At 41.7% G+C, this 12241-nt stretch overlaps 1 protein-coding gene across 2 annotated transcripts in view; it reads left to right on the forward strand.

Moving 5' to 3' along the window:
- DPH6 (diphthamine biosynthesis 6) overlaps positions 1 to 11562 on the forward strand; it is an 87970-nt gene extending 76408 nt beyond the window's left edge. For both annotated transcript variants that reach the window (XM_073639031.1, XM_073639033.1), the window contains one exon: positions 8997 to 11562. In XM_073639031.1, coding sequence (XP_073495132.1) covers positions 8997 to 9115 — 119 coding nt within the window. In that variant the 3' untranslated portion in view covers positions 9116 to 11562. The remainder of the gene's footprint in view (positions 1 to 8996) is intronic.
- The last annotated feature ends 679 nt before the right edge of the window (positions 11563 to 12241 follow it).

The raw sequence follows: 12241 nt of genomic DNA on the forward strand, positions 1-12241 counted from the left end.
AAAAAAGAAACATTACGCTAACTATTTGCAATAGGAAAACCACCATTACCTATAAAATCCAGTTCCTTCATTTGTCGTCTTTTGCTACAATTCCTATAGGGCCAGTTCTAAGTTTTTATCTGTTATCAACAACAGAACAGCACCCAATGTGTCCAGAGTCCTATGTGTAAGATGGGGCGTATGGCTGAATAACCAGGCAGAGCCATGGATATTGGTTCACAGGGCTTCCGTCCAGCTAAAACGGGATTACCTATGTGGCCGATGGACTTGGTTCTGCAAAAAAGTTGTTTCTTGGTTGCTTCATTAGGGAACATCGGAACCATGGATTAGTCCACTGCTACCTGGAGGCTGACACTAATAATACACCTTCTCAAAAACATTGTCTCCTCCCCAGCAGACGCTACCAGGCCTCTTCAGTTTAGCTCAGTGTCGGCTGAAGGCAGTTAGGTGTCCGAGTCTCAGGCCGGTCTTCTCTTTGGTCGGTTAGGCGCTATCCTTCTCTCTTTTTTTTTAAGTTTTAGATCTCAGAGAAGGCGAGGTATAGGAGGAGATTGCTCTCCTGAGAGGTTCTCGCACAACCGGACGTAGGCAGAGCTCCACTCGTTTCTCACAGCTCCGTACGATTGCCTCGTGGGTCATCCCGCTATGCTCTGGTTGAGGTCATTCCTCCTCTAGAGCGACCATTCTTCTTTGGTTTTGATCTGCCGATGAGGAAGGTTGGATTAAACTAGGACTGCTCGCTCCCCTCGTAGGGTTGAAGCCTCCTGGGTCTTCCTCCTCCAGGTGTCTGTTCTTCTATTCCATAGGACCGCTACTTAGTCTTCTGTCCAGGGCTGTGGAGTCGGTAAGCCAAACCTGCGACTCCGACTCCTCAATTTCCCTTACACCGACTCCACGACTCTGACTCCCACATATATTGCTTATATTTAAGTGAAAAATTTATTGTAGTACAATGTGAACATAAGTCATTTAATAATTGTTATGATACAATAATCAAGATATTTAGATAGAATATAATGATGGATAGCTGGAGGGATAGATAGATAGATAGATGGATGGATAGATGGAGGGATAGCGTGTGATAGACAGATGACAGCTACAGACAGCAAATAGTACATTGCACATATCGCACATATAGTTCACACACATTGTACAGAGAGCACATAATAATCACCTACAATATTAGCATTAGTTACCTTCCTGTGACAGAGATGAGCAGTAGTACTTTCACTTTCTCCAGCTTGGGGCCCAGGAATCGGATCCTGTGCAGGGCAGGCACCCCTCCACCTGCAGTCTGGAGCCAGTGCAGGACGGAGCACTACAGCATGCAAGTGAGTTTTGATAGGTGCGTGCCCCTGCTTCTTGGGGGGGGGCAGCTGTCCCCCCTGCCCCTCGCTGGCTACGGCCATGATTGATACACAGCGTTTTTGCGGATCCGTTTTTTGCAGTAAAATGCAGTGTCTCTGGGCATCCCAGCAAAGTCAGTGGGTTTCAAGATATGACATTCAGACACATCGTTTTGTGAGGATCTATTTTTGGGCTCAAAAACGGATCCTCACAAAGAATGAGCATGTCAGTTTGTTCGGCGTTTTTCTAATCTGCTTTTGCTATTGAAAACATTATCTATGAGCTCAAAAACCTTTCAGGTGATGCGGTTTTTTAAAAAGCTGATCTGCTTTTGCAGCTGAAAAACGTATCCTCAAAAAACGCAGCAAAAACGCTGTGTGTGAATGTAGCCTTAGATCAGGAATAGAACAGCCATTTATAGGACATTTTGTAACGTTCCCAAATTCCTATGAAAAAATATTCCCCACAAACTGCATTGATCTACTGCACCCAATTTATTATATAGTCTCGGAGTCGGTCCATTTTATACCGACTCCGACTCCACGACTCCGACTCCACAGCCCTGCTTCTGTCCACATCTTTGACAGTCTCACCTTTGTGTTTAGGGATGCAAGTCTTAGCAGGAGGCTACTACAAGCCGCTAATTGATGGCTACTCTTCCTGCTGCTGGGCTGCTATTAGTTTTCACACTCCATGGACAACTTTAGGACGTCTCCGTGTCATGGTTCATGTGTACCCCAATGAAACACCTGAGAAATAATGATTTTTGGTACTCTTCTTAAAATCTTTCTTGTAGTCTTGTAAGGTAAAATGTTGCGCAGCTTGACGATGGGCTTGCTTTACTTGTTTTGTGCTGAGTTTACATTACATTTACAGAGAGCACTGCATTGTGGGTACTAAAGGGATATTCCCAAACGCGTTGATAGCTTATTACTTGGATATACCATCACTTTGATCTCGGGGGTCTGACTGCCATGACCTCCACCAACCTTGAGAATAAAAGGACCGTAACCCTGCTTTAGTGCTTTCTCCATTTCTTACCTTTTTCCTGTGATGTTCCCCCATGGAAATTTGTATTCATGTTACTGTTATCCAAAATTGATCGAAAGTGTTGCCCACTTAACTCAGCTAAATCTTTGGTTCCTGTAACTGGTTTAAGTCTCTCCAGGGGTAACTACCAGAATCCCGAGAGCAGCTGGGGATGTGGATAGAAGAGAAATGTACTTATCTTAACAATTTTAAGTTACATTACTCCCCACGTTTACATCTGAAGCCAAAATACAGAATTCTCCTTGTTTTCCCCTCATTGCATATGTTAGGAGAAGGGTTGGACATATTTAAATTCAACATGCCTGATCCTACCGAAGAGACGTCACAGATAGAAGTATCTGTCAACAGCTCAACCACCAATCTCAGTTGTATAATCACCTTAAAGGGAATCTGTCATCAGGTTTTTGCCACTTAATCTGAGAGCAGCATAATGTAGGGGCTGAGACCCTGATTCCAGTGATGTGTCACTTACTGGGCTGCTTGCTGTAGTTTTGATAAAATTACTGTTTTATCAGCAGGAGATTATCACTAAAGGAAAGTAAACCTACTGCCAGATAGTGCAACCCCACCCACACCACTGATAGGCAGCTTTCTGCCTATGCACAGTGTACACAGAAAGCTGCCAATCACTGGTGTGGGCAGGGATATACAGAGCTCAGCATTCAGAGAACTGCTAGATCTGCAGCAGATAAAACAGTAATTTTTATCAAAATTGCAACAAGCAGCCCAGTAAGTGATAGATCGCTGGAATCCGGATCTCTTTCCCTACATCATGCTGCTCTCAGACGGTGTAGCAAAAACCTGGTGACAGATTTCCTTTAAGATACAGGAGCCATCAGAAGATTGTACCTATGTATATGTAAGGCGAAAATGGAAAAGTGTTATAAAATGACATTATTTTCTAGGTTTAACCTGTAAAATATTGTATAATGAGAATGTATGCTTTAGTCCTGTGTGCTGGGCATTGCTATATTACAAGCTTTAATGTGGAATTAGTAGTGAGATGTCATAGCCCCTTTCAATATCTCCTGCCTGACATCCGCAGTATATGTATGGCAACTGAATACCAACTAAAGTCTCAAATTCTTTTATTAAAGTAGATACAATAATAAACAAGCAATAATTCTGAATAATAAATTGGGCAGAGTAACCCAATGGAGGACAACAAAAAGCAAATGTGTACAGAAAGTAATGCAGATTATTAAATAAATAGTATATATCCCTGTGCCTATGGGGAGTATCTCTATGAACTATGTTAAGACAGCATGTTATTTTATGTTAGAGGCAACACTTATATCAAGAGATGAAGAAATGGGATAGTTGCTGTGTGTCCCTTGTGCCCCAACGCGCGTTTCACCCTAGTTTCGTTACAGGGGTGTGCTTCATAGGGAGTTTGATGCATCTTACAACTGACTTGTGCTTGCTTTAGAAATCTTACTTCACCCATGGGCTGGCGTACATTTATGCCTTAATATATGCCCCTTTTGTGGAGTAAACTATAATGCATTTGTTGGACGGGCTTTGCCTCCCTTTGGTGGGGCTGGCTGAGACTGGCGTAAAAATGCCAAAAGTCACAAGATTTTTGCAACACTTCGAATTCTGCAAGAATTTTGAGCCGTTTTATGAAGTTTTACGTGATAATTCTTTTGAAAACTTTTTTTTACAGTTCTAATCATAGCACAGTGGAAAAGTGATCAGTTATTATGTGCATTGTTATAATTGGCAGTATGCCATAGGCCTCATTTAGACATCTGTTTTTCTAAGTGCAAGAAAAATGGATCAAAAAGTTTGATCAGAGTTTGATCAGAGTGTGGTTATTTTTTTTCCTCCAAATATGAGAAAAACTGTCATAGATAACAGCTGGGGGGATCATACAGAACCCACCACTGTCGCCAGTTTGTTAGGAGACGCAACTCCACTGCCTCCATTCATCAAGACAATTACGCAATTGACTGACGAGTGATGGACGAGGCCGTGGCCGCTTCCACTACTAGGCCGGTTATTGGGGAACTCATAGTGAGCATATGGTATATACTCCTCCGATTCCAGCTCATGGTATACATTTATATACCCTGGCTAGCTCTACAAGAACAACAAAAGAACTACTAGCTGCCACCACCAATCAATTATACAGGCCGATTGGACATCCGTTACAGGTAGCATATGGCTTCAGGGGTGCAGTTTACGGAGCAAGAGGAGCTACTAAATTTTATATATTTAGTCTGGAAAGGTAGGCAATGTTTTAAAAAATATATATACAAGATGATACAAAATGGGGACAAAACAATACGGTATATACAATTACATAGAATAAAAGGGATAATAAAAGAAAATTACTAAACTTGATGTCACGTAATTGGCTCACAGCTTAGCGGAGGGAGGTACTCCTTAGGAAAATGGACTGAACTACAGCAAGCTGTACCTTCCAGGACTGACAAAATGACCAAACCCAAATTCTGCTTTTTATTAGATCAAGGTTACGCCCACATACCTCCCCCTTGGTGAGCCCATGTGTGAGCTGGCTGTGAGATGTGCTAGGTCTTTCAGAATTTTATGAGATCCCACAACTTACAGGATATCTTCGCCCCAGGAGGTCCCAGGCGGTAGATATAGTCATGTTTACAGTTGCAATTTTACATTTCTCTAGAGATGAAGCATGGCCTGGAGGGCATTATCCATCGGACCTGTTAAGTTGGAGGGTTTAGAATGGTCTTAGGGTGATGTGATTGAATGCATTATGTTCGTCCTTTAGCTATGACGCCGAAAATATATCTCCTATAAATATCGGATCAATGCAAACTCATCACTGACCACTGATCAATGCAATTCATCACTGACCACTGGCTCCAAAAGGTCTGCAATCAGGGCTTTGATCAGAGGAAGATTACGACTGGGAAGCATACTTCCCTGCCTCTGCAGAAACTATTTTCAGTCTTTCCCAGAGCAAATCTCCTGTTGCAATTACCTGGTCACTGCAGTAGGCCCCTACTTCAATGGAAGTTGACATGTCAGCTCTCTCACTTCCCCAGTTATAATTAGTTTCACTTTTCCCCAGCTATAATTAATCCCATATATTCAATGTGAGGGTGATATGTCCACTTTCCGGAGAGGTCTTTATGGATTTTAATGTTTTCTCTATGAAATCCACCTTCTTATTCGGTCATTATTTTTTCACAGACCCATAGATTTGCATTGCTTACTTTGATTCAATCCTTGGTTCAAAATCGGACATGTCTCCGCAATTTTCTGCCGACCACTGCGAAAATTCACAGACATGTGAACGATCCCATATACTATCACATGGGAACCACAGATCGCACTCGTACGTGAAAATCGGATGTGTGAATGAGGCCTTATTTTGTTTTTGTTTTTTTTATTTTGTCTTTAACGGGAAAAATCACAATTTCAATGAAAAGTGCAAATCTTGTTTTCCTTGTGGGTATATAATGCAAGCATTAGATAAGGAATCTGCAGCCACAACCTAATGTCTATGGATAATATCAGTAGTTACCGGCGCACCAGTCGGGGAGCTGGGCATAGTAGCCGCCCAGATTGATTATTTGGGGGGTCGTCACTATCACATTTACATTACAGGTCGGTGTGTTTAGCTACGCGCTCCCTCCTCGCCCCCCTCGCTGGTACAGCTGGGAAACTTGTAATGAACGACTCCGTGATTTAATAAAGCCCAATTATTGCTGCTGTTTATCTGCTCATTTGGAACATTTTGGGATTCAGCAAATTGCAGCGCTCCCGGCCTTTCCAATTTCAAGAGCTGCTAATATCCCCATCAGGCCTTGAATTAATAAAGCACAGCACAAAAATCCTCTTCCTAAGGAGATTATCATTACACAGCGTTCCTCCGCTCCCTGGAACTTGTATCGTCAGTGCGGCTGCTGCTGAACATCGTGCCTCTTCCCGCTGTGGGGCCTCTCTTGGGCCAGATTTCACTTTTTTTTTTTTTTTAGGCTTTTTCTGCTGTTCAGAAATAAAAAGTCCCGTGCAACAGGAAAAGTCATATGCAATGCTGAGTGTCTACGGGACACTGGGGCAATGGCCACCAATCCTGCAGAGACCATGTCTGTGTATCAGTATGTTCCCCCCGGCATGGCAGGGCACAGATTGCGTATGTTTCTGTGCACGGGCTGGAATATACACTAGATTGGACCACCCTTTAGTAACACGCAAGGTCTGATAATAATTATACATTAGGAAGTTTAAGTTTTTAACATCAGCTTTTACTTACTGTAATTCTCTATGTAATTTAAAGCTAATTATCTAACTAATAAAGTAATCTTATAATACAGATATAGATAGACCAAATAGATAGATATTCTGTAGACCTGATTTCACAAGCCCCTTACATTTAATAAACTTGCACCCTTTAGTGCCTTTCTCGTGGCATTAAAGGGTGTTTTTCAGGCTTATTTAACCTATTAAATAAATAATTTTAAAAAATGACGTGGGGTCCCCCCTGTTTTTGATAACCAGCCAAGGTAAAGCAGACAGCTGTGAGCTGATATTATTAGACTGGGAAGGTCCCTGGTTATTGGGCTCTTCCCATCCTACAAATGTAAGCCTGCAGTCGCCCCAGAATTGCCGCATCACCTGTGATGGGCCAAGAGCAAGAATTGGCACAGCTCTATTTTTTGGCTGGGAATGGCCAAATAACTATGAACTTAACCACTCTGATAATATAAGTCCACAGCTGTCTGCTTTTCCTTGGCTGGTTAACAAAAATAGGGGGGACCCCATGTCATTTTTTTTTTTTTTTTTCAATTTATTTATGTCCTGTAGATATTTAATCTATATATCTATTCGATTCTGAAGGCTCGGGCTGTGAATTTACTGGCTTATGAAATGTCGGGTTTCCTTTGAGATGTGTGCGTACCCATTGACTTGCATTGGCGAGTCTCATCCTATATATGCGGCCACTCCCAGCATGCTGCAATTTTTTTTTTCCTTTGTCCAATCCGAGCTGAGCAAATACTCACAGATGAGCACTGACTCATTTACTAACATTGGTCAGAGTGTAATGCAATGTTATCTCACACGGCACTCGTCCGATTTATACGCTCATGTGAGCCCTAATACTGACTCGCCCATTAACCCCTTATTCCCAATAGACCTAACTGGGGTTACTGGGCCAGGGTCCGGAGCTGATGCCCATGATGGTACACACCTGATATCTGAGCACCGATCGACACTTACATTTTGATAAAGCTGTAAGTCTTTGAAAGCGGCACTTAAATGAAGAATCTAGCTGTACACTCTTGCCTAGCTCCTATAAGCCGCCCACAACGTGATCGCAAGGCACCCAAGACTTAATTTGGCATCTGGAGGCCCCCATAGCTGCCATCTTGGTCCTCCTGTGAAGCTGAGACAGAGAACTGAGATTTTACTATACTGTATACCATGAGACTGGGGTATAGCAGTATATAGTATAAGCAACCACAAGTTCAAGTCCCCCCATGAGCCTAAAAAAAAAAAATAGAGTAAAAAATGTAAAAAAAAAAAAAAAAAAGCTTAAAAATCTAAAACCAGAAAATAAACATTTTCATCACCCCTTTTCCCTACTTAAAAATAAAGAATTTCAAATAAACATTAAAAAATATAAACATATTTGGTGTTGCCAGTTCCAAAATGTCTGATCTATCAGAATATAAAGTTACTTAACTCAGAAGGTAAAAAACAACGGTCACTACACCTCCCTATAAAATGCAATAAAAAGCGTTCAAAACGCGGTAATACCCCAAATCGGTACCAATAACAGCTTGTTGCGCATAGAAACGAGCCCTGACACATTGATTTAACGTGAAACTAAACCCATCAGGAGTCTCAAAAATTGGCGACACAAACCAAAATTTTTATTTATTTAGTTTTTTACAAACTTCTACAATTTTTTTCTATCGCGTAAATGAAATAAAAGAATAAATCTATGCAAGTTAGGAATCGGCATAATCTACTGACCAGAAGAATCCCATTTCCAGGACATTTTAACAAGAAATGAGGACTATAAAAATAAACCTTCAAAAATAATGGTGGAATTTCTCCATTTTATCCCATTTGGAATTCTTCCCCTCTTTTCAGTACATTATATGGGAAAATGTCCCATCCCGGCCCACAAAAAAACAAGCCCTCGTATAGCTATGTCAGTGGAAAAATAAAAATGTTATAGCCAGCAGTTATTTCTTCCTTCACCCCATACCCGTTCATGGTCGGCTTGGCTGATTGTGTATATTTTGTCAATGAGCAGAGAAGGAATAAGCTGCCAAGACACCTCTAGCGGCTTATCTCCTGCAGCTAGAGAGGATTGGGCATGTTGAGATTTAACATGCCTGATCTTTCTTTACCCCCACCATCTGTTGTCTGGAGACCTGATGAGCTGCTAGCGCACATCACTGGAATCAATAGGTTTGGGGGTCTTTCATCTAATGTGAATTTGTACATATACAAATGACTGAATAGAAGAAGGGAACCTTAGATTTACAGTCATTTTGGATTTTTTGGTTTGTAAATTCTCTTTTCATTGAAAAATTCAAAATGTATTAAACAAAAATTGATGCCGTTTGTAATTAATCATGTCTCTTTAATTTTTTCAGATTTGCCGGAAATCCTTAGAGAAGTTTGGGGGGAGAATGCCCCCTGCCTGGCCTTGGTGCCTGTCGTAGAACTGTCCAATTCAGAACATCTGTTCCTATCTATGTGGTTTAGCTCCTGATCCTGTAGAAAGGGACATCTAAGTGTCCTGTGATCAGTGTCCGCAGTGTCGGACTCCTCTACGTGCCCAGGGCGGGTGGAAAGCCTTTGTTCGGAAGCACTGAGAAGATACCTGTATCATTGTATATAGATGGATAGATAGTATATATACTCTGCATGGCTCCATCTGTATCATTGTCTCATTGCTTTGGCCACGTTCACACGCTCAGCATTTTACATCAGTATTTGTAAGCCAAAATCAGGCGTTCATTATTTACCGGGTCATTAGGGTAGGAGCTCACAACGGATTAGTGAGAAAATCCATTGTCTTTTTGGATTTCTGCCCCAGATTTAAAGTTTGATGTTGTCAGCGTGGTCTCCTTGTAGTCCGCAGTCTCTGCCTTGTAAATAAGCTGGAGAGACAGCACACGCAGGGGTAAGAATAAGCTTATATTTAGGGATGAGCGGACCCATGGAAGGTCGGATTTGACCAAACTTTAGTCCAAAGTTTGGTTCTGGTACCAGAACTCTACCCGAACCCCATAGAAGTCAATGGGGACCAGAATACATCACTTCCTTCTCCTTCCAGAACTCCATACACTAAAACGGACTGAAATGCAGAATCTGCTAATTTTTTTACTATCCAGAGTTCGATTACTCTTTTCCCCTGTATATAGAGCCTTGAATCTCCACAACCATTTCTCAAAAGAAAATATTATACCAAGAACGACGAAAGTCTGGACGTCGCACCAAAAGAAACGCTACACATAATCAAAGAAAACAGAACGTGAAAGCATACAAAATGGAGTACAGGGGTATAGAAAAGGGTGAACACTCTGGTAGATCTGAATGCGGGTTAGCCTCAGTCATTGGGTTTCATACACACAAGGGTACCCGCCGTAATTTCTGCATGGTGTCCGTAAGTCACATGTCAATCTTTTTTTTTTCTGTATTACGATTTTTAAATCAGCAATAGGCAAAACGCATACGGATTTTGTTTCAGAATATGCATGAAATTTACTCCGTGTGAACATGCCCTTAGACTTGGGCAGTACATAATAAAGACTTGGTGAGGCCGTCAGTATGTAACTCCCAGCCGTATATGGGTACTGTGACTTCTTACCCGCTACCCGGAGGTGTTGTGTGATTTCTTACCTACTACCCGGAGGTGTTGTGTGATTTCTTACCTACTACCCGGAGGTGTTGTGTGATTTCTTACCTACTACCCGGAGGTGTTGTGTGATTTCTTACCTACTACCCGGAGGTGTTGTGTGATTTCTTACCTACTACACAGAGGTGTTGTGTGATTTCTTACCTACTACCCGGAGGGGTTGTGTGATTTCTTACCTACTACCCGGAGGTGTTGTGTGATTTCTTACCTACTACCCGGAGGTGTTGTGTGATTTCTTACCTACTACCCGGAGGTGTTGTGTGATTTCTTACCTACTACCCGGAGGTGTTGTGTGATTTCTTACCTACTACCCGGAGGTGTTGTGTGATTTCTTACCTACTACCCGGAGGTGTTGTGTGATTTCTTACCTACTACCCGGAGGTGTTGTGTGATTTCTTACCTACTACGCGGAGGTGTTGTGTGATTTATTACCTACTACCCGGAGGTGTTGTGTGATTTCTTACCTACTACCCGGAGGTGTTGTGTGATTTCTTACCTACTACCCGGAGGTGTTGTGTGATTTCTTACCTACTACCCGGAGGTGTTGTGTGATTTCTTACCTACTACCCGGAGGTGTTGTGTGATTTCTTACCTACTACCCGGAGGTGTTGTGTGATTTCTTACCTACTACGCGGAGGTGTTGTGTGATTTATTACCTACTACCCGGAGGTGTTGTGTGATTTCTTACCTACTACCCGGAGGTGTTGTGTGATTTCTTACCTACTACCCGGAGGTGTTGTGTGATTTCTTACCTACTACCCGGAGGTGTTGTGTGATTTCTTACCTACTACCCGGAGGTGTTGTGTGATTTCTTACCTACTACGCGGAGGTGTTGTGTGATTTATTACCTACTACCCGGAGGTGTTGTGTGATTTCTTACCTACTACCCGGAGGTGTTGTGTGATTTCTTACCTACTACCCGGAGGTGTTGTGTGATTTCTTACCTACTACCCGGAGGTGTTGTGTGATTTCTTACCTACTACCCGGAGGTGTTGTGTGATTTCTTACCCACTTCCCGGAGGTGTTGTATGGTGACATCTCTAGGAAGAAGTTTCCTTTATTTGCAAAACTCCAGATTTATCTGTGCATCAAATAAAATTACTTCAAGGCTTTGTCATTTCCGCTTCCACTTTATTTCTTAGATAATGTAGATACATAATTAAGTACATACTGTAATGACATTTCTATTGGTTTGTGAATTTTTTATATTTCAAATTATACTGTTCGATATTTGTGCCTGAAACGTTATTTTTTTTATTCTATTCTAAAGAGAAATAATAAAGTAAAAGTTTTTTTTCTACATAGTTTGTGTCTCCTGAGAAATGACTTTGTAAAATAAATAGGTACTAGATAGAAACATAAAACATGAAATTAAAGGTAGAACGCACGCCTGTATCTCATCTGTCACAGCACAACATGAGCAAGACAAATGCTGTGCAAGTTTTCTGATAATATGCAATGACTGCTTGTGGCCACATGAGGGCAACAATGAGTAAAGATGTGTATATAATGCAGTGTGAATGCAGCTGTGTGCTGGACATAGAGGGGGCACATATCATCTCCAGCATTAGGAATCACATTCCTCCTGTGTTGTAACTATCGCCCTAAAAGTTTTATATCGCATTAGTCCTGCTTTATCAAAACGTTAAACGTTATCCACATATTGTCACCACATATTGTCTGATGGAGTCCAACACCTGGGACACAGCACAAGTGCAGTGCTGCATCCTTTTACTGCACAGCGCCCCCCGGATACCCGCTGTGCACTATAGCATGGCTCTGTTCAAGTGAATGGGACCAGCTGCACTCAGCTGTGCAGGGAAAGTTTACAACGGATAGGAAAAGTCTACACACCCCTGTTAAAATGCCAGATCTTTGTCATGTAAAAAAAAAAATCATGCGAAGAAGAATAATTTCAAAAAGTATTCCACCTTTAATATCACCCATAATCTAGATAAGTCAAATGAAAAATAAACT

The sequence above is a fragment of the Phyllobates terribilis genome, unplaced genomic scaffold, assembly GCF_046119375.1.
Source record: "Phyllobates terribilis strain yellow unplaced genomic scaffold, ASM4611937v1 Scaffold_7__3_contigs__length_470593459, whole genome shotgun sequence".
Taxonomy (NCBI): domain Eukaryota; kingdom Metazoa; phylum Chordata; class Amphibia; order Anura; family Dendrobatidae; genus Phyllobates; species Phyllobates terribilis.